Source organism: Haematobia irritans, chromosome 2, assembly GCF_050003625.1.
Source record: "Haematobia irritans isolate KBUSLIRL chromosome 2, ASM5000362v1, whole genome shotgun sequence".
NCBI lineage: Eukaryota > Metazoa > Arthropoda > Insecta > Diptera > Muscidae > Haematobia > Haematobia irritans.
Genome location: NC_134398.1, coordinates 228,334,589 through 228,358,444, shown reverse-complemented (window position 1 = coordinate 228,358,444; position 23,856 = coordinate 228,334,589). Strand labels below are relative to the sequence as shown.

Genomic DNA, 23,856 nt, shown 5'->3' with positions numbered 1-23,856 from the left:
AAACATGTGCTCGCGTTTTCTGGAAATATTGTTAACTACCAATTTATTTTTAACTTGGTTGATAGCGATGTGCTCTTTTCTGAAACCAAACTGGACTGCAAAAATCAAAGAATTGTCTGAGGAATAATCATAGAGTCTATACCTTAAAAAAAATCGCTTCTGTAACATATATCCCAAACACAATTTGCTTCAAGCTTATATAACAGATTGGCTGATAAGTCCCCGGTCTAACAAAGAAAAACACATTTTTTGTCAAAATTAATTTTTTTATTCAACATAGTTCCCTTCAAGAGCGATACAACGATTATAATGACCTTCCAATTTTTTGATATCAGTTTGGTAGTACTTCTTCGGTTTTACCTCAAAATAGGCCTCAGTTTCGGCGATCACCTCTTCATTTCAGCCGAACATCCTTTTGAGATCTGAGAACAAGAAAAAGTTGCTGGGGCCAGATCTGGAGAATATGGTGGGTGGGGAAGCAATTCGAAGCCCAATTCATGAATTTTTGCCATCGTTCTCAATGACTTGTGGCACGGTGCGTTGTCTTCACCCTCACAAAAAATCGCTTCTGTAACATATACTCCCAAACATATTTTGCTTCAAGCATATACATTTTTGGGTATTGCCCAAACATTTATTTGTTTGATCTCTTCCAATATATAATATGTTTGAAAGCATATTGGTCTAAACAATATATGTTTGGGTAGTCTGAGTTCCAAACATTTTATATTTTTGCATCCAAATTCAATAATGTTGTCTTCCAAAAAACAATATGTTATTATGTGAACATATAATATATTTGGTAGCATTTTGCACCCAAAAATATTATATGCTTAAAAATTTCTCCCAAACAATATTGTGCTCAAAATTTTATTTATTTATTTATTTATATATAAATATATTTACAATCATAATGAATTATGAAAATAAACAGGTAATATAGGTGCTAACAACATAGGTTTTCGATCTGAATGCTCAAAATGTTGTTTCTGCCTAATTGTATATTCCTCCACATCTTTCTCACTTCCACGAGATTTTTTAGTTCTTAGCACCTTTTTCTGTAATGCAAACATTGTAGAAGAAATTGTTATATTTTATAATTTTTTTTAATTTTACTTTTTGACGGACGGGGATTCGAACAGCGGACCACACAGTTTGTAAGGATCAAAGAAGTAGCTGATCAATTGCCCAAGGAAAAATAAAATGTTAATTTTGTAATAACAAGCCACAACCACCAACTTAATTCAATATCGCTCCCTGTTAAATAGCGCTCCAAGCTACTAAACACATATATGTTTATAGGCTATTTCTAAATTAATATATGTTTGCATCCAAGCATATTATATTTACAAACATTTTATGTCCCAAACATAATATGTTCTAACATATTAACATATATGTCCCAAACATGTTATGCTAGTTTATGAACATTATATGCTTGCACTCAAAAATATTGTGTTTAAAAATTTGTGTTCCAAACATATAATGTTTATAGCCAAACATATGAAAAACAGTCTTTTTCAACCGTGTTGGTGGAACAACACTTTTTTCTTCTTCATATGTGGCCGTTTTGCCGCGATTTCGACCTTCAAACGCTCCAATAACGCCATATAATAGTCACTGTTGATGGTTTTTCACTTCTCAAGATAATCGATAAAAATTATTCCATGCGCATCCCAAAAAACAGAGGCCATTACTTTGTCAGCGGACTTTTGAGTCATTCCACGCTTCGGAGACGGTTCACCGGTCGCTGTCCACTCAGCCGACTGTCGATTGGACTCAGGAGTGTAGTGATGGAGCCATGTTTCATCCATTGTCACATATCGACGGAAAAACTCGGGTGTATTACGAGTTAACAGCTGCAAACACCGTTCAGAATCGTCAACACGTTGTTGGTTTTCGTCAAATGTGGGCTCGCGTGGCACCCATTTTGCACAGAGCTTCCACATATCCAAATATTGATGAATGATATGACCAACACGTGCCTTTGATATCTTTAAGGCCTCTGCTATCTCGATCAACTTCATTTTACGTTCATTTAAAATCATTATGTGTATTTTTTTGATGTTTTCGTCGGTAACCACCTCTTTCGGGTGTCCACTGCGTTCACCGTCCTCCGTGCTTATTTCACCACGCTTGAATTTTGCATACCAATCAATTATTGTTGATTTCCCTGGGGCAGAGTCCGTAAACTCATTATCAAGCCAAGTGTTTGCTTCCACCGTATTTTTTCCCTTCAGACAACAGTATTTTATCAACACACGAAATTCCTTTTTTTTTTTTTAAATTTTTTTTTCACAATAACAAAAGTTGCTTCACAAAAGACGCTCTATCTCACAAACTAATTGACTTACAGACGTCACATTTTGACACGAATCATTTGAAGTTTGGTGCTATATATAAATTAATATGCATTTAATACTAGCGACGCCATCTATGTGTCAGACCGGGGACTTATCAGCCAACCTGTTATTTTGAGGTAAACCCGAAGAAGTACTACCAAAATGGTATCAAAAAATTTGAAGGTCGTTATAATCGTTGTATCGCTCTTGAAGGGAACTATGTTGAATAATAAAAACGAATTTTGACAAAAAAATGTGTTTTTCTTTGTTAGTCTTATCAGCCAACCTGTTACCTTAGCAACCTTAAAGCTTTCAGTTAAATAATTTTGTCGAAGACAGCCGTTAATTATGTTTCCAATCACTTTGAGAGCCTTTTTAGGTAAATTTGAAATCAGCACATTGGAAATACCATCAACTCCAGGAGATTTTGATGACTTTCAAGTGTAAATAATTCCACAAAATTCTGCCAGTGAAGTTGGAATAATCGAGTCTCGGTTCTTCATTTTTGAACATGTTAACCACACTAAAAAAAAAAGCATTCCCGATTCCAAAGATTTTTTTTTTACTTTACAAAATTTTGGTATTGATTTCTAGCCAAACAAGTGGATGATACAAGTAAGGATACTTTTAAGACACAATTCTCTTTTAAATTCGGGTTTTATGTACTTGCTTCTAGGAAGCAAATTTTAGCTTTTCACTTTTTCAGTTTTTTTCTTCATATGCTTTCAAAGTCCTTTAAAAACGAGTTAACAACAATTTTATTTTCCAAATTTAGACTCGACTTTCATGAGAAATTATGCTATGTTTCAAATAAAAAACGTCTTTAAAATAAAGTGTTGAAAAACATGTCCTATATTTGAACGATTTTTTGCTTTCTGGTCAAAATGCAAAAAGATAACAAATTTAAAGACAATTTCATTAAATTTAAAGTATTTTTCTGAATTATTAAAGTCAACTTGACCTTACCCCAAAAAATTTTCTTTCATGTTATGATACCCATTTTTAAGTCAAATCACTTAATTATAAGGACAATATGACTTCATTGAAAAGTTTATCGAATTTTGGACAAGGAAAAAACTTTATACTAAAGAAAGGTGTCTTCTATGCTAAGCAAAATTTGCATTCGTAATTTAAAGACATGAAATCTTTGACCTCACGACAATATTTTTTTGTCAGTGCATAGAATATACCCGTTTATCTATTGAATGTTTAAAATGTGAAGTGATGCCCTTGGATTTAGCGAAAGTTTATGTATTGTAACTCAGCCTTTTCGAGATCAGTTACTATTTTATTATTGCAATGTGTTAATGGAGGGATTTTGCTTTTACCTCGAAGACTTCTTCTAACCCTCCAAAAAGACTTGTCCCCAGGATTTTTGTCAAAAATTTCGAACACACTCTATTACACGTTCAAGTTTTATCTTCTGGTCAATTAGTTTGTTTAACAATTTAACACATTGTTCATAGTGAATTTGCTCCGTAGAATGCTATCCGCACTTTGACTCTTTATCTTGTAGGACCTTCTAGTCTTTATTAATTTAATTATTTCAACTAGACTAGATGAATCCATTGCGTGCAAAACTAAGATATTCTTCGAACATCATCATCATCTTGGATATCATCGTATTCGCTGCCCATCTGATGAAGTATATTGAGAATGCGACGTTTGTAAGTTGTTCTACATTTACGACGCGTATGTGATGTTTACGACGTTTACAGCTTTGTGCAGTCGCAAACGGATTATCTATGATAATAGCGTCATTGATGAGATGATTGACGATTTATCCAAATATCTTAGTCAAATAATTTTCGGTAATTAAAATATAAGCATGTTTCTTATTTGGCAGTGTATGACTATATATTTGTGCTAATAATACTTTAATATAATACGTGTATATGATCTTTTGTTGTTATTATTAGGGTGTCTTATAGATAATTTAGATAATGTTGATGGTATTAAATTGTCTCAAGATATTTTGTGATAGAGAATGAGGTTTGCGTCCACTGAACTCTGTTGGTAGAAAGCCTATACATTTCGGATTTCGCTATAAAATGAATACATTCTTGAACTCTCACATTAGTATGGGATACAACAAAGCAAGAATAAGTGATTTAATATGTTGTTTCTAAGTGGTTTCTTTTCTCTCGTAGGAAATTTTGTCTTTTGCATTCGTCAGTACATTGCATGTTCCTTTGGATTATCCCAATGATGAGGTGCTACCCAGCAAAAAAACGTGGAAATGTTCTTTTTGGATCCGGAAGTGGTAAAAAATTGGCGCAGAAGCGATGAATTTAACATGGACTTGTCATAGGACGGATGTCCACCATTTCCACAGTCGTTGCACGGAATTTGCATCACATCTTAAGGTGTTATCCGAATTAAGTGTTTTGGATGTGAATTAAAAAAATACGATATTTTGCCAAAAAAAAAAAAAATAATAATTTTTTATAATATTGTATGATTTTTAATGCTCTAACGCTTGCGCCTGAAACATTTGACCTCAAATATTTCCACAAATTCGCAATTTTTCTAGAATGGATTTAGCATTTTTTTCGACAAAATTTAAATAATTTGTACCATTTTATTACTCCTTACCCTGTTTTTAACATATTTGAAACAAAAAGTCTACCTTTTTATACCCTCCACCATAGGATGGGGGGTATATTAACTTTGTCATTCCGTTTGTAACACATCGAAATATTGCTCTAAGACCCCATAAAGTTTATATATTCTGGGTCGTGTTGAAATTCGGAGTCTATCTGAGCATGTCCGTCCGTCCGTCCGTCTGTTGAAATCACGCTAACTTCCGAACGAAACAAGCTATCGACTTGACACTTGGCACAAGTAGTTGTTATTGATGTAGGTCGGAGGTATTGCAAATGGGTCATATAGGTCCACTTTTACGGACCCCCAAATTTGGCTTGCGGAGCCTCTAAGAGAAACAAATTTCATCCGATCCAGCTGAAATTTGGTACATGATGTTAGTATATGGTCTCTAATGACCGTGCAAAGATTGGTCCACATCGGTCCATAATTATATATAGCCCCCATATAAACCGATCCCCCGATTTGGCTTGCAGAGCCCCTAAGAGAAACAAATTTCATCCGATCCAGCTGAAATTTGGTACATGATGTTAGTATATGGTCTCTAATGACCGTGCAAAGATTGGTCCACATCGGTCCAAATTTATATATAGCCCCCATATAAACAGATCCCCAGATTTGATCTCCGGAGCCCCTTGGAAGAGCAAAATTCTTCCCATTCGGTTGAAATTTGGTACGTGATGTTAGTATATGGTATCCAACAATCATGCAGGAATTGGTTCATATCAGTCCATGATTATATATAGCTGCCATATAAACCGATACCCAGATTTGACCTCGGTGCCTTATGGAGAAGCAAAATTCATCCGATCTGGTTGAAACCATGCCAAAAGTGGTCCATATAAGTCCATAATCATATATAGCCCCCATATAAACCGATCCCGAGATTTGGTTTTGGAGCCTCTTGGAGGAGCAAATTTCATCTGCGTCAGTTGAAATTTGGTACATTGTGCTAGTATATGGCCGTTAACAACCATGCCTAACTAGGTCCAAACGGTCTATAGTTATATATATAGTCCTCAGATAAATCGATCCCCAATCACACAAAAATTGGTCCATATCAAGTTCATAATTGTATATAGACCCCACATAAGCGACCCACATATTTCAATTCAATCGTGCAAAAAGTCCATATCGATTCGTAATTATTTGTGGACTTGCCTATACATAACTTTTTTGTCTAATATATACCACGTATAGACTAACTCACAATTTAGAAAACGATGTTAAGAAGTTTTAATATACCACAACCCAAGTAATTCGATTGTGGATGACAGTCTTTCGTAGAAGTTTCTAAGCTATCCATGGTGGAGGGTACATAAGATTCGGCCTGGCCGAACTTACGGCCGTATTTACTTGTTTAATAATTTTTTTTAAGCAAATTTGTGGTAGACTAATTGTTTAACCAATAGAAGCTAATATATCTCGACCACTTAGCTTAGCCGATTAAAACTATACGTCTTAATTGTTTAACAATAAATCTTCATTAAAATTTGATTTTTGCAGATTGTAGCTACTGAATTGACTACACTTATTTTCTATAAAAGGTAATGAATACCACATTGTTACTTTGACCTGTGCAGGGATGTCGTTAATGATAATAGAAATCTCGAAAATCCCCGGAATATAATTGTCGTATTTTTTAGCAGAGTTGACAAGTTTGAAATTACGCCAATACCAAACATGGAACAATAAACTCAAAAAAACTAAACCCACCACACTGAAAAAAAAATGTATGTGATATTAAAGATTTCGCAACCTAAGTTTTGGGATGCTCAACTTACAAAATATTAAGGAGAATTTTCTTAATATAATGAAATTTTAATTAAAACAAAAATTTATAATCTTTGCTTCAAAAAATTTTTTTTTATTAAATTTAGGGCACAAATTTTGGAAATTTGTGTCCCTCCGCTAAAGTCATATGTCTTTGAACTAAGGCAAGTTTTCCTTGAAGTAAAGAAACACAGTTTTGATTTAAAGAAATTATCCTTGAACTAACTGAAATATTGAATCCTTAACTTTAAGCCTACTTTTACCACATAAATTCCTTAGATTTAAGGATAAGGATTATGTAATCCACCTAATACGAGTAAATATAAAAAAATCCCATTAGAAAGTCGGGCGGGGCCGACTATAGCATACCTTAAACCACCCTTTCTGAGTTAGTAATCATAAGCATTTGTGGGGTATCATTGATATAGGTCTGGGAGATAAACCGCAGTTGCATATTTAAGAAAATTAAGGGGTACATGTTTATGGGTGCTTTGTATCAATCTGACTATAGCTCATAGTCAGTGTTGCCACGGAAAAGTTTCGGTTTACCCTACAAGGACAAAAAAAAGTTCCCTACTTTTGAGAAAAAATTCCATAGAAATAACATTTTGAGAAAATTGTTTATAGAAATAATATTTTGAAAAAAAAAAATTCTATAGAAATACAATTTTGAAAAAAAAAAATCTATAGAAAGAGAATGTTTATAAAATTTTCTACAGGAATAAAGTTTTGACAAAAAGTTTGATAGAAATATTTATTTGGTAGATTTATGGTAATTTGTGGTAATCTTAAAATTTTGTTAGATTTTTTTTTTTGGCACGAGTGGTAACTGTTGTTACCACACATTGTTAAAGATCAAGCCTTGCCGGCTTCTAATTTCCTGCTCTAGAGTCACCAAAATGTAAAAATTATTACAAATTGTGTTGAGTCGCTAAATATTAGAAAAAACCTACATATAGGGATTTTCCCCTACTTCTAGCAACACTGGCTGTAGTTGATATTGCACCTACGGAGTTAGTATGCCACTAATATAGAGCCAATTATTAAAAAAAAAGAAAATCGCTCAATTAGTGTGGGTAATATATCCAAATTTTTAAAAATTGAGCAATATTCTTATGTAAGAGCTACAAGTACGTATAAATACGATCGGCTAGTACATCAAAATTTGAAATTTGAGTAACATTGGTTAATAAATAAGAGTATTATGACTAAATTTTTGAAAATCGAGCGATGCATATATGTGGAAGCTATATGTAAATCTGAACCAATTTGCATAATATTTTGCGGGTTTAATTAATACCACAAAAGGTTACCTTGTGCAAAATTTGAGTAAGATCAGTTAAGAAATGAGGCCTCTATGATCAAACATAAGGCTATTAGGGACACATTTTTCAAAATCAACTGATTTCGATGAAATTTTGAACATACCTTTAGTACTATAGAGGACTGGATCTAGCCATCTTTGAGTATGATCGGATAATAAGTAAGGTTTCTATGGCCAAATTGGGAAGATCGGCCTATACACATATATTGGAGCTATATCTCAATCTCAACCGATTTCGATGAAATTCTACACATATAGTTAGTGCTAAAGAAGATTACATTTGGCCAACTTTGAGTCCTATGGGTTGATAAATAAGGGTTCTATAGCCAAATTTAGAAAAATCGGGCGGTACATATATATGGGAGCTATAGCTAAATCTGAACCGATTTGGATGGTATTTTGCACATATAGTTAGTGCTATAGAAGATTACATTTAGCCAACTTTGAGTAAGATCGGTTGATAAATGGCCAAATTTAGAAAAATCGGGCGGTACATATATATAAGAGCTATAGCTAAATCTGAACCGATTTCGATAATTTTTTGCACATATAGTTAGTGCTATAGAAGATTACATGTGGCCAACTTTGAGTAAGATCGGTTTATAAAAAAGGGTTTTATAGCCAAATTTAGAAAAATCGGGCGGTACATATATATAAGAGCTATAGCTAAGTCTGAACCGATTTCGATGATTTTTTGCACATATAGTTAGTGCTATAGAAGATTACATTTAGCCAACTTTGAGAAAAGATTGGTTGATATATAAGGGTTTTATGACCTAATTTCGCAAAATCGGGCGATACATATATATGGGAGCTATATCTAAATCTGAACCGATTTCGATGAAATTTTGCAAACTTAAAGGGTGATGCTGAAGATTATTTTGTGCTAAATTGGACGACAATCGGTTAGTAAAAAAGTGCAACGTGACCCCATTTGTCGAAATCGAGCGATACATATATATGGGAGCTATATCTAAATTTGATACGATTTCTTCCAAATAGCGTTCGTTCTTGTGCCCAAAAAGCTTCCTGTACCAAATTTCATCAAAATCGGTTAATAATTGCAACCGGAATCCTGTGAACAACAAATACATGGACAGACCGACGGACGGACACCAAGGGCTAGATCGACTCAGCAGATGATTCTGAGTCGATCTGTATATATTTTATGGGGTCTAAAATCAATATTTTTGCTAGGCACATTTTTTGGATGATCAAACTTATTATACCCTGACCACTATGCGGTTTAGGGTATAAAAAACCTCTTATTGGAAAACTCTTGATATTAACTGTGGGATATACACAATACCTTTGACTGAGTGTTATTCGTGAAGGGAGGCGTATAGTCTGATCCGCTTAACGTTAGATCTTGATCTCTTTTCTTATTTTATTAATACATTTATCCCAAATAAATTTAAATTATATGGATTAGTGGAGATTTTGGATAATTCTGAAATTTTAATTTTTAAAATGACAACCCTATTGAATACGTAGGCGTATATATTTCTCTAATTAAAATCTCGAATTTGGGCAATACCATATTTATACTAAGAAACTGAATGAATAAAATATGATAACTTCAGATAATTTTGTCTTACAATTCTCAAACATTGACCACGAATTTTATAAGTGTTCAGTGAACTTTGTTCTTAAAAAGTTTTTTTTTTTGTTTTTCATTTGGATGCTATAAAATGGCATTGACTACGAATTTTATAAGTGTTCAGTGAACTTTGTGCTTAGAATTTTTTTTTGATTTTTGCATGCTATAAAATGGCATAATTTCCAACCTTTCACTTCAGTGTTAGATACAATTTCATAAAGTGAAGCAATGAATATTCGATATGATTTCATTCCTCTCATTGGCATATTGTCCCTTGTGTTCGTTAATACATGGAGTGCCCCTTTGGATTATCCGGATATTGAAGACGCTGATACTGAGTTAGATGGTGGATATTTACTGGATGATATGATTGTCGATGTTGTGAAAAATGGAGCTGTAAAGCGTTCCTTCAGATGGCCTCGCGCCACAGTCTACTATAAAATATCGAGCAAATATAGTAAGTATGATATTCTATGTTTTGATATGATACTAGGGTATATTTCAAATATGTAGATAATTCTTTTTTAATGGAATGAACGTTAACATGTAGAATTTAAACTTCTCGAAATATTATTTAAACAAGTAAGGAAAGTCTAAAGTCGGGCGGGACCGACTATATTATACCCTGCACCACTTTGTAGATCTAAATTTTCGATACCATATCACATCCGTCAAATGTGTTGGGTGCTATATAAAGGTTCGTCCCAAATACATACATTTAAATATCACTTGATTTGGACATAATTTGATAGACTTTTACAAAATCTATAAACTCAAAATTTAAGTTGGCTAATGCACTAGAGTGGAACACAATTTTAGTAAAAAAATATGGGAAACATTTAAATCTGAAGCAATTTTAAGGAAACTTCGCAAAAGTTTATTTATGATTTATCGCTCGATATATTTGTATTAGAAGTTTAGCAGTGGCGATTTAACAAGGAAAATGTTGGTATTTTGACCATTTTTGTCGAAATCAGAAAAACATACATATGGGCGCTATATCTAAATCTAAACCGATTTCAACCAAATTTGGCACGCATAGCAACAATGCTAATTCTACTCCCTGTGCAAAATTTCAACTAAATCGGAGTTAAAAATTGGCCTCTGTGGTCATATGAGTGTAAATCGGGCGAAAGCTATATATGGGAGCTATATATAAATCTGAACCGATTTCAATCAAATTTTGCACGCATGGCTAGAATGCTAAATCTACTCCCTGTGCAAAATTTCAACCAAATTGGGCAAAACTCGGGCTTCTGGGGCCATATAAGTCCATATCGGGCGAAAAATATATATGGAAGCTATATCTAAATCTGATTTCAATCAAATTTGGCGCACATGACTATACTACCAATTGTGCTCCTTGTGCAAAATTTCAAGCTATAAAAAACGATAAAACTCTGGCTTCTGGGTCCATATAAGTGCATATCGGGCGAAAGATATATATGGGAGCTTTATCTAAATCTGAATCGATTTCAACCAAATTTGGCACACATAGCTACAATACTAAATCTACTCCTTGTGCAAAATTTCAACTAAATCGGAGCAAAAATTGGCCTCTGTGGTCACATGAGTGTAAATCGGGCGAAAGCTATATATGGGAGCTATATATAAATCTGAACCGATTTCAATCAAATTTGGCACGCATAGCTAGAATGCTAAATCTACTCCCTGTGCAAAATTTCAACCAAATTGGGTCAAAACTCTAGCTTTTAGGACCATATTAGTCCATATCGGGCGAAAGATATATATGGGAGCTATATCTAAATCTGAACCGATTTCAATCAAATTTTGCACACTTGATTATACTACTAATTGTACTCCTAGTGCAAAATTTCAACCAAATTCGGACAAAAAACTGGCTTCTGGGGCCATATAAGTCCATATCGGGCGAAAGATATATATGGGAGCTATATCTAAATCTGAACCGATTTCAATCAAATTTTGCACACTTGACTATACGACCAAGTGTTATGCCAATACAAAATTTCAAGCAAGTCCGTATAAAACTCTGGCTGCTGGGTCCATATTAGTGCATATCGGGCGAAAGATATATATGGGAGCAATATCTTAATCTGAACCGATTTCAATAAAATTTGGCACATTTGACTATAGTACTAATTGTTCTTCTTGTGCAAAATTTTAAGCAAATTCGGGTAAAACTCTGGCTTCTGTGGCCATATAAGTCCATATCGGGCGAAATATATATATGGGAGCTATATCTAAATCTGAACCGATTTCTTCCAAAATCAATAGGGATCTATTCTGAGCCAAAACACATACTTGTGCCAAATTTGAAGTCGATTGGACTAAAACTGCGACCTAGACTTTGATTACAAAAATGTGTTCACGGACAGACGGACAGACGGACATCGCTATATCGACTCAGGAACCCACCCTGAGCATTTTTGCCAAAGACACCATGTGTCTATCTCGTCTCCTTCTGGGTGTTGCAAACATATGCACTAACTTATAATACCCTGTTCCACAGTGTGGAGCAGGGTATAAAAATTACTTTTGGAAATTTGGAATAATTTTGTTATTTGATATCATGGCTCATCCCAAGACGCCAAGGTATGCAACTTTTTAAAGAGGTCCCATGGATTTGTTGATATATTTAGAGATTAATTTTAAAACAACATTTTCAAACAAAACAATTAATAATAAAGGGTGATTCTTTTGAGGTTAGGATTTTCATGCATTAGTATTTGACAGATCACGTGGGATTTCAGACATGGTGTCAAAGAGAAAGATGCTCAGTATGCTTTGACATTTCATCATGAATAGACTTACGATCTGCCACAACGTCGAATTTTCAGTGAATGGGCCCTAGAAAAGTTGGCAGAAAATCCGCTTTTTTATCGACAAATTTTGTTCAGCGATGAGGCTCATTTCTGGTTGAATGGCTACGTAAATAAGCAAAATTGCCGCATTTGGAGTGAAGAGCAACCAGAAGCCGTTCAAGAACTGCCCATGCATCCCGAAAAATGCACTGTTTGGTGTGGTTTGTACGCTGGTGGAATCATTGGACCATATTTTTTCAAAGATGCTGTTGGACGCAACGTTACGGTGAATGGCGATCGCTATCGTTCGATGCTAACAAACTTTTTGTTGCCAAAAATGGAAGAACTGAACTTGGTTGACATGTGGTTTCAACAAGATGGCGCTACATGCCACACAGCTCGCGATTCTATGGCCATTTTGAGGGAAAACTTCGGAGAACAATTCATCTCAAGAAATGGACCGGTAAGTTGGCCACCAAGATCATGCGATTTGACGCCTTTAGACTATTTTTTGTGGGGCTACGTCAAGTCCAAAGTCTACAGAAATAAGCCAGCAACTATTCCAGCTTTGGAAGACAACATTTCCGAAGAAATTCGGGCTATTCCGGCCGAAATGCTCGAAAAAGTTGCCCAAAATTGGACTTTCCGAATGGACCACCTAAGACGCAGCCGCGGTCAACATTTAAATGAAATTATCTTCAAAAAGTAAATGTCATGGACCAATCTAACGTTTCAAATAAAGAACCGATGAGATTTTGCAAATTTTATGCGTTTTTTTTAAAAAAAAAGTTATCAAGCTCTTAACAAATCACCCTTTAAATCAAATACCTTGTTTCTGTATACCAAACGAAAAGCCAGGCGATATAGAAGCAGTAACTCGATTTAGAATCCCATAACACAGTAACATAGTAAACTACTAATATGAACTATCTCGTGCGAAAATTGTATTCCAAATTTTGAGATTCATTAAATTAACGAAAATTTTCAGACATTTTTGGATTTTTAACTACCATTTACGAAAAGCAAAAATGAACTAAAAATAAAGAAAAAATCTTAGGCGCCAGATCATTCCCATTTTAACCACGCTCTAGTTCCTTCTTGCTATTTTTGAGAAATGTACGAAAAACATATTCTGTTTTTGTTAGAATTGAACTTATTTGTATGCCTTTGAAATTTTACTGAAATTTTAAAGAAAAAATCGTTGGGCTGGTGAAATTTTCGTTTACAATTTAAAAAAAAAATTACAATAAGTTATCGTTCGCTATATGGAAACAGGACAATAATTAGCCTCGTTAGTTTAATATAAATACCCTTTATAATGGCCAATCTTTTTCAGATGAAACCTTCATCAATAGCATTAAGTTAGCCATGTCAACACTGGAATCGGTTTCCTGCATACGCTTTCGTGAGGCAACTAAAAAAATCAAGATCTATTTGACTATCTCTCCCATAATGGTTGGATGCCATTCAAGAGTTGGCTATAGTGGCAAAGTTCAAAGATTAAATTTGGACATGAATTTACCGAAGTGTTCTAACCCAGTTGTTATAATGCATGAATTGCTTCATACTCTTGGATTCTATCATGAACATATGTCACCCGATCGTGATGATTACATCGTTGTCAATTGGGAAAATATCATACCTGGGAAAGAACATGTTTTCCACAAACTTTCTAATGACACAATAACAGATTTTGGTGTTGGCTATGATTATGAAAGTATAATGCATTATGGACGCAAAGGATTCACAGTAAATGGAATGGAGACAATAACACCGCTGGATACTTCTGCCAATATTGGTCAACGTGAACACTTGAGTGAAAAGGATATTGCCAAATTGAATATTATGTACAATTGTACAATGAAGCCGGTAACCGAAATGCCTGATGGCAATTATGAAAATGTAAATCCAAATCCGATAGATGCTGGGAATGAGATCAACGATCTGTAGAAATATTTTTAGTATGGGAATAAAATGAAATGAGAAAAGCTTGAAAAAAAAAACAAGGAGAAAAAGGAATTAGGAAAATCAAACCCGAACGAATATTTTATGTTTTTTTTCACTAAGATTAAATACATGTCTGCACAAACTAACATATACAAGCGTTTAGTTAAATTGTCGACTTTTTATTAAAGGCTATAATTTAAACAATATAATTGTAAGGAAAAGTTGCTTTACTGCAAATGCTTTAAATTCAATAAAAAATGTTAAAGAAAGGACTATGAATTTGTTTTATTTGAAATGTCTTTAGTTTATAGAATTCTTAATATTATGTAGGTTAGGTTAGGTGGCAGCCCGATATATCAGCCTCATTTAGACTATTCAGTCCATTGTGATACCACAGTGGTGAACTTCTCTCTTTTAATATTCAATATTATGTATATCATATGTTTTAAAATTACGGTTGTATAATTATTCTACATTCTACTCAGAAACAAAAGTTAACTGTTTTATAGCAAGAATGAATTAACTCGAGCGAACAATGAACTAAATTATACTCCACATGGTGTACTTTTCACCTACAACCGACGAAATTACGCCCTCTCATTAAAAAAAAAAAAACAATGAACTGATGACCATACTGTGGTTCATTCTTTGCGTTAATTCATATTGTTCGGGAATATATTTCGGCATTAGTAACTGATAAAACACAAATTAAAGTTTAAACCTCATCGCCACAACGAAAAGCAGAATCGACGTCGTCAAACGCCTTGATTGTGTCGAACTCCGACAACTCCGAAAACTAAAATACATTGGCACACAAGCTTAGAACTTCTTCAATATGTATATGTGCATAATCAATCAACAACAACGGCAGTCAGTCGAAATCGAACGCTTAAGAAGGCAACAAAAAACATTAAAATACAGTCCACTATAAGTTCTTTAAATAAATTTTATGCTACCAATAAACCTCTACAATTAAAATATTAAATTCAGTGTTTTAATTAGAAAGGCAAGGAAAACATTATCAATCACATATTGAACTTATGTCTACGGTCATTGAACTTTATACCCACATTTAGTTCATAGTGTGTTTGAGACATACTTAACAAAAGGCAAAATTTCATTAAGTTGTGGAAAATTTCGAACAAAATAATAAAATTGAACTACGAGCCAGTAATTTTTTGCAAGAAAAATAAGCAAAATTTTGCGTCAGTTTAACTAAACATTTTTTCGTGTATCTACACTGAAAAAGAGCATGTCCGGTTCCAAAGATTTTGTCTTTAAAAATGTTGGTATTGATTCCGAGCCAAAGAAGCGGAGAATCCAAGTAAGGATACTTTTAAGACACAATTCTCTTTTAAATTTGGGTTTTGTGTAATTGTTTGTAGGAAGCACATTTTAATTTTTCGTTTTTTCAGCTTTTTATACCCTCCACCATAGGATGGGGGGTATATTAACTTTGTCATTCCGTTTGTAAAACATCGAAATATTGCTCTAAGACCCCATAAAGTATATATATTCTGGGTCGTGGTAAAATTCTGAGTCGACTTGAGCATGTCCGTCCGTCCGTCCCTCCGTCCGTTCGTCTGTTGAAATGACGCTAACTTCCGAATGAAACAAGCTATCGGATTGAAACTTGGCATAAGTAGTTGTTATTGATGTAGGTCGGATGGTATTGCAAATTGGGCCATATTGAACCACTTTTAGGTATAGCCCTCATATAAACGGGCCCCCAAATTTGGCTTGCAGACTCTCTAAGAGAAGCAAAATTCATCCGATCCGTTTGAAATTTGGTACCTGGTGTTGGTATATGTTCTTTAATAACCATGCAAGAATTGGTCCTCATCGGTCCATAATTATATATAGCCCCCATATAAACCGATCCCCAGATTTGGTTTGCGGAACCTCTAAGAGAAGCGAATTTCATCCGATCCGGCTGAAATTTGGTACATGGTATTAGTATATCGTCTCCAACAATCATGCAAAAATTGGCCCATATCGGTCCATAATTATATATAGCCCCCATATAAACCGATCCCCAGATTTGACCTCCGGAGCCTCTTAGAGGAGCAAAAATCATCCGATCCGGTTGAAATTTGGAACGTGGTGTTAGTATATGTTATTTAAGAACTATGCAAAAAGTGGTCCATATCGGTCCATAATTATATATAGCCCCCATATAAACCGTTCCCCAGATTTGATCTCCGGAGCCTCTTGGAGCAAAATTCATCCGATCCGGTTGAAATTTGGAGTATATGGCCGCTAATAACCATGCCAAAATTGATCCATATCGGTCTATAGTTATATATAGCCGGTCCCCAATCACACAAAAATTGGTCCATATCGGTTCATAATCATGGTTGCCACTCGAGCCACTGTTGAAAATTTTGTCAAATTTTTTTCCTATAGAAAATTTTGTCAAAATTTTATTTCTATAGAAGTTTTTGTCAAAATTTTGTTGCTATCGAAAATTTTGTCAAAATTTTATTCCTATAGAAAATTTTGTCAAATTTTATTTCTATAGAAAATTTTGGCAAAATTTTATTTCTATAGAAAATTTTTTAAAAAATTTATTTCTATAGAGAATGTTGTCAAAATTTTAATTCTATTGAAAATTTTGTCCAAACTTTACTTCTATAGAAAATGTTGCCAAAATTTAATTTGTCAAAATTATATTTCTATAGAAACTATTGTCAAAATTTTATTTCTATAGAAAAGTTTTTCAAACTGCATTATATACGTATTTAACCGATCTTTTTTGATTTAATATATACCACGTATGGACTATATTGCAATTTAGAAGACGGTGTTAGGAAGTTATAAGATACCTTGCCATCGGCAAGTGTTACCGCAACCAAAGTAATTCGATTGTGGATGACAGTCTTCCGTAGAAGTTTCTACGCAATCCATGGTGGAGGGCAAGGCCGTATTCAGGGGGGGGGATGAGGGGGATCAAACCCCCCCCGAAATGAATGAATATTTTTATATAAATAAATATATATTTTTAGCTGCATAGAAAAATCTTATCGAAGATGTTGAAGAAAAGCTGGAGGTTTTATTTTGAAAAACGCTTACCTATAAAACTTGCACAAATCATAGAATACTAGTTGAAAAGCCCGTCAAACGACGGTCGAAAAAAACAAATTGTTTTTCTTCTTGCACCACAAATTTCATTTTTGGAAAATGTATTTCTGCTTTTTATGTGTGTTTGTAGTTCTTTTTGTGAACATGACTCGCTTTGTTTGGCCATAGCAACAACAACGAAACAGCCAAATACACATGTGTAAATGAAATGGCGCAAAACCTGCGAAAAGAACCTGCCTAATTCAGCGATGGAAGCACTTGGAGAGTGCAATAAAGAGATATTTCCAAACGTGCATATTCTTTTAAAAATTTTGGTCACTTTGCCAGTTACTCAGGGATGGAAAATACAATTTTTAAGAAAGTACAAAAAATGTATTTTTTGAGCGGAAAGGTACTTTTTACTAAATTTCAACAAAAATTTCACTGGAAAATTATTCTCAATAGACTAAATTTTAAAGAAAATAAAATTTTGACAAAATTTTCTATATAAATAAAATTTTGCAAAAATTTTCTATAGAAATAAAATTTTGCAAAAAAAATCTGTAGAAAAAAATGTTGCAAAATTTTTTCTATAGAAATAAAATTTTGCAAAAATTTCCTATAGAAATAAAATTTGTACAAAATTTTCAATTGAAATAAATTTTTGACAAAATTTTCTATAAAAATAAAATTTTGCAAAAATATAATAAAATTTTGACAACATTTTCTACCGAAATAAAAAATCGATAATATAGAATCACATTCTTTTTTCGACTAAAACATTCTTAAAGTTCAATAAAATCCGTTTTTTGACTATGTCTTTTACAAAATCGAGATTTTCTTCCCACATGAACATGTTTGTTTTGCCATATTTGTAAAAGACTATTAGCAAATAAGGTTGATAAAGACTTTCTCAAAATATTAAAATATTTTGTCAAAGCTATTGTACCATAAATCTGATATCGACTCAAAAATGTCTACACAAAAGGTACTAAATCATTCGCGGGGGTACTACGGTACTGACCGGGGTGAAAAAGTATTGAAAAAAGTACTATAGTACTGCATTTTCCATCCCTTCAGTTACTACGTACTCATCCGAACTTTCATTTTCAACAATGAAGAGATTAAAGACGTATCTTAGAAATTCGACTAGCGAGAGTAGACTCAATTGATTGGCATTAATGTCGGTTCATCGCCGAATAAATGTGCCGACTGAAGAAGTAATTAATTTATTTGCTGCCCAAAAAGCCAGTCGGCTCAATTTAATATTATAAAAATATTGTATACATACCTATGCATAAATAAAATTTTCTACACATGAGATTATATGAATATTTTTTTTTTAAGTTGAACCCCCCCCGAATTAAAATCCTGGCTACGGCCTTGGTGGAGGGTACACTGAAAAAAAGCATGTCCGGTTCCAAAGATTTTGTCGTTACTTTAACAATATTGGTATTGATTCCGAGCCAAAGAAGCGGAGAATTCAAGTAAGGATACTTTTAAGACACAATTCTCTTTTAAATTTAGGTTTTGTGTACTTGACTATAGAAAGCAAATTTTAATTCTTCGATTTTTCAGCTTTTTTTCTTCATATGCTATCAAATACCTTTAAAAAGAAGTTAACGACAACTTTATTTTCCAAATTCAGATACGACTTCCAGTAGAAATTTTGCTAAAAAACGTCATTAAAATAAAGTGTTGAAAAATGTGTCCTATATTTGAACGATTTTTTTCCTTGTAGTCAAGGTGCAAAAAGACAACAAATTTAAAGATAATTTAATTAATTTTAAAGAATTTTTCTGAATTATTAAAGTCTTAGTCTTAACCTTAGCCCAAAAATGTTTTCTTTCATGTTATGGTACCCATTTTTAAGTCAAAGTACTTAATTATAAGGACAATATGACTTAATTGAAAAGTTTATCGACTTTTGGACAAGGAAAAACACTTTATATTAGAGAAATGCGTCTTCTATGCTAAGCAAAATTTGCGTTCGTATTTTAAACACATGAAATCTTTGTCCTCATGAAAATATTTTTTTCAGTGTATGAAAAATACACCAACCCCTCCTAACTCCGCACACTTCTCTCAGCAATACTCAAAAATTTTACATTATTCCGTTATTAAGTCCGTTAATAAACTGATACTAAAATTTAAATAATTTTGTTTTATTTTATTTATTTATTTATTACAAGATTTACAATCATAATAAATTACAATTTTTAAGAAACTTCCCCAGTTTAATGAAATTTTCTTTATTTCAAGTATATCCCAAAACTTCTATGAACTAAGCGTGGCTATAATTTTCCGTGACCGTGCAAATAAATTCAATGCTATCTAAAGCAAAAGTAGTGAGAAATAACTATGGTGTGGCTATTATGGTTTTTAATGTTTAATTTTTTTTCTGAGAAGTAAGAATTTATTAAATTATAGTTAAAAATTCGTTGTTATTTTACCAACGTATTATGAATTTCGCAAAAGAATGAAATAAAATTTAGTTAAATTTTTGCACGAGTTAGCTCAAGACAGTTCACTTATTTTCTGTGTTGAAAAGCTTTTCTATTCAATTAACATAAGTTGGGATTTTCATGTATTTTCCATTTAGAAAATTATTATCATTAATGCTATCACCTGCTAAACCCTTTTTGATGTCTTGATGATGTGCCATCTCGAAATAATAAAACGGAAGCCTTTCATTTATGAAGAACACTTTAGTAAACTAATTTCAGAAGCGATTAATGAATGCCCGCTTCAGGCTATAAGACAAACACAATTAATGAAGGGAATTTACCAAATACTTCCTACGTTGATTAAGTGTAAGTGTGTGGTCCATTCAAAAGTACGTATATATAAAATAAACACTTCAATCAACACACACACACACACATATGTTCACTCAAAGAGAAAGAGAGCAGAAATAATATCATCGTATTGTGTTGCAAAATATATATCTTCTAAGGAAAATATCCATTGCCATATATATGTTTGTATATGATTAGTGTACACTAATACACATACACATTCATGTATACAGATATACTACTATAACATATCTCACTAGCCACTTTATTATGGCATATATTTATGGTACGCGTGTCCTGAAATCCTGAAAAACAAAATCAGGCGGAAAATTGCTTTTCTTGTTTTTTTTTTTCTCTATAAGGAGTAGTGGAGGGAGTTTTTAGGGTTGCTGCTTCTTATGTTTTGTTGTTGTTGGTTGTAATTTATTTTTAATAATAAACGAGCAAGTGATTGCAAACAACTAAAAAAGGTCAGATAATGATAACCATATGAAAGTCTAAGTCGCAATTTTTTTCCTTTTTTCTCCTTATGGACACAAGTTTTTTTTAGTTCAGGTTAAAGGCTTCCAAGAAATTTTATACAATATAGAAATACTTATAATTTGGAAAGGATGAAAAGCATCATCAAGCAAAATGTATTTATGGTTGTTTTATCTAATATGGTAGAAGGCGACAATGTATATTTTTGCAAGGATTCGATATAATAAAAGTGTAATTTGGGTTACGAAAATATTTTTGTTTTAGAAATTTTATAAAATTTATTCTAATCCGCCATGTCGAAACTAATATTTCCTCGTCCAAATCTCAATCTCAAATTTCTAAATAAATTAGTTTCCAAAATGTAAATTTAGAGTGTTCAAGTTAGACAGTCATAACAGGTTGGCTGATAAGTCACCGGTCTGACACATAGATGGCGTCGCTAGTATTAAATCCATATTATTTTTATATAGTACCAACCCTCAAATAATTCGTACCAAAATTTGACGTCTGTAAGTCAATTAGTTTGTGAGATAGAGCGTCTTTGGTGAAGAGACTTTTGTTATTGTAAAAAAATGGAAAAAAGGAATTTCGTGTTTTGATAAAATACTTTTTTCTGAAGGGAAAAAATACGGTGGAAGCAAAAACTTAGCTTGATAATGATGTTCCGGACTCCCCCCCCCCCCCCCCAGGGAAATCAACAATAATTGATTGGTATGCAAAATTCAAGCGTGGTGAAATGAGCACGGAGGACGGTGAACGCAGTGGACGCCCGAAAGAGGTGGTTACCGACGAAAACATCAAAAAAATCCACAAAATGATTTTGAATGACCGTAAAATGAAGTTGATGGAGATAGCAGAGGCCTTAAAGATATCAAAGGAACGTGTTGGTCATATCATTCATCAATATTTGGATATGCAGAAGCTCTGTGCAAAATGGGTGCCGCGCGAGCTCACATTTGACCAAAAACAACAACGTGTTGATGATTCTGAGCGGTGTTTGCAGCTGTTAACTCGTAATACACCCGAGTTTTTCCGTCGATATGTGACAATGGATGAAACATGGATCCATCACTACACTCCTGAGTCCAATCGACAGTCGGTTGAGTGGACAGCGACCGGTGAACCATCTCCGAAGCGTGGAAAGACTCAAAAGTCCGCTGGCAAAATAATGGCCTCTGTTTTTTGGGATGCGCATGGAATGATTTTTATCGATTATCTTGAGAAGGGAAAAACACCATCAACAGTGACTATTATATGGCGTTATTGGCCCCATATGAAGAAGAAAAAAGTGTTGTTCCACCAAGACAACGCACCGTTCCACAAGTCATTGAGAACGATGGCAAAAATTCATGAATTGGGCTTCGAATTGCTTCCCCACCCACCGTATTCTCCAGATCTGGCCCCCAGCGACTTTACTCAGACCTCATATGGATGCTCGCAGGGAAAAAATTTGGCTGCAATGAAGAGGTGATCGCCGAAACTGAGGCCTATTTTGAGGCAAAACCGAAGGAGTACTACCAAAATGGTGTCAAAAAATTGGAAGGTCATTATAATCGTTGTATTGCTCTTGAAGGGAACTATGTTGAATAATAAAAACGAATTTTGACAAAAAATGTGTTTTTCTTTGTTAGACCGGGGACTTTTCAGCCAACGTGTTATCCACATTTGAACTAATATTCTTTATACACAGAACAAAATGTAATCTGTTTTATAGCAAGAATGAACTACGTCGTGCGAAAATTGAATCCTTTTGCTCCTTGTAGAGCAAAGAACAATTTATTGTCGTTTAGAGAGCGGTTATTCTCCTAATTTCGGCTAGAACGGAATCGTACGTCTAGATTTTACTGCATATGTAAGCGTGAGTGCCCGATGATTCTACAAAAATGTAAAAGGACCATATCGGTTGCTAGTTCGGTTCATAATTTTGAGCACACAAAAAATAGTTTAATGAGCTTCAACCCAGCCGGTTTGTGATCAGTCAACATCTCGAATGGTAGGTTAGGTACAATGGCAGCTTGATATTTCAGGCTCACTTAGACTATTCAGTCCATTGTGATACCACAGTGGTAAACTGCCCTCTTACCACTGAGTGCTGCTCGATTCTATGTTTAGCTCAGTGACAAGGGCTCTCCTTTATAAAGCCGAGTCCGAACGGCGTTCCACATTGCAGTGAAACCACTTTTGAAATGTCACCAGCATTATTGAGGTGGGATAATCCACCGCTGAAAAACATTTTGGTGTTTGGGTTTGATCCCATGACCTTGTGTATGCAAGGCGGGCATGCTAACCATTGCACCACGGTGGCTCCCAAGTCTTCGAATGGTAAGAATGATCGAAATATCGACGATCAGGAGAAGAAATTGCTGGTAGAAGTACCGATATATCTGAGATTGTTGATAATTAATAATTTACAAAATTTTATGTATATCACAAAACTAAACTAACTATGAAAAAAATGGTCCCATTTGCTATAGGACTTGCACTTGTACTCATCGTCAAGGTAAAATTAGTTGCTTCAAGCGTGGATTTGGAAATTCGTTACAAAGTGGATAAACATGGAGGTTATTCTTCTAATACGAGTATTCCCATTATTAGCATGTACCCTTATTCCTCTTCTAGTGACGTTTACATGCATTTAAAAATAAAGAGCAATAAGACCTATTCGTTAAATTCTCCAACAGCCTACATAACATAAGTCTATAAATTTATATTTTTGTGTAGCATTAGTAGCCAGTAGTTCTAGAATTTTAATGGACATTTTGGCAAGCGAATTGTGTCAAACTTATTTTACATAGTCTCGTTATTATTTTATTCTTTTACCAAAAAATGTCGACAAAAACAAATTACAGTGAGACGAAAATAAATGTGAAAAATGAAGGCTATATACCCAAAAACTGTTGGTGGGGTAATTTAAAAATTTCGGCTAAATTCAAAAGAAAGAGTAGAAAAGCTTTATTTTTCTTCTAAAGTTAATTTATTCGAAAAGAACATTAGCAAAAGGCTGAATCCAATATCAAATATGACTTAAAATCCAAAGACGTGTCTTTCAAGAAACGTTACATATTCATCTATCGGCACGTATATGTGTCTGTATATACGAATCTGTAAATGCTGTGCTATTTGGCTATGAATGATAACAACATCA

The 23,856-nt window shown here is 33.8% G+C and overlaps 2 protein-coding genes across 6 annotated transcripts in view; one reads left to right on the top strand and one right to left on the bottom strand.

Annotated features, from left to right (window-relative positions):
* The window catches only part of Syt1 (Synaptotagmin 1), a 176,477-nt gene that overhangs the window by 144,047 nt on the left and 8,574 nt on the right, over positions 1 to 23,856 (bottom strand). The gene's annotated exons all lie outside the window — the stretch shown is intronic.
* On the top strand, positions 9,872 to 14,376 carry LOC142225317 (seminal metalloprotease 1-like). Its single transcript, XM_075295091.1, has 2 exons — positions 9,872 to 10,100; positions 13,763 to 14,376. The coding sequence occupies exons 1-2, from the start codon at positions 9,872 to 9,874 to the stop codon at positions 14,374 to 14,376; spliced, it is 843 nt and encodes a 280-aa protein (XP_075151206.1).

Bases quoted from the DNA above. Each gene is read 5' to 3' on its own strand.
- LOC142225317 (XM_075295091.1), top strand. From the start codon at position 9,872: ATGAATATTCGATATGATTTCATTCCTCTCATTGGCATATTGTCCCTT. The intron at 10,101-13,762 runs GTAAGTATGATA...AATCTTTTTCAG, and splicing joins TAAAATATCGAGCAAATATA to ATGAAACCTTCATCAATAGC.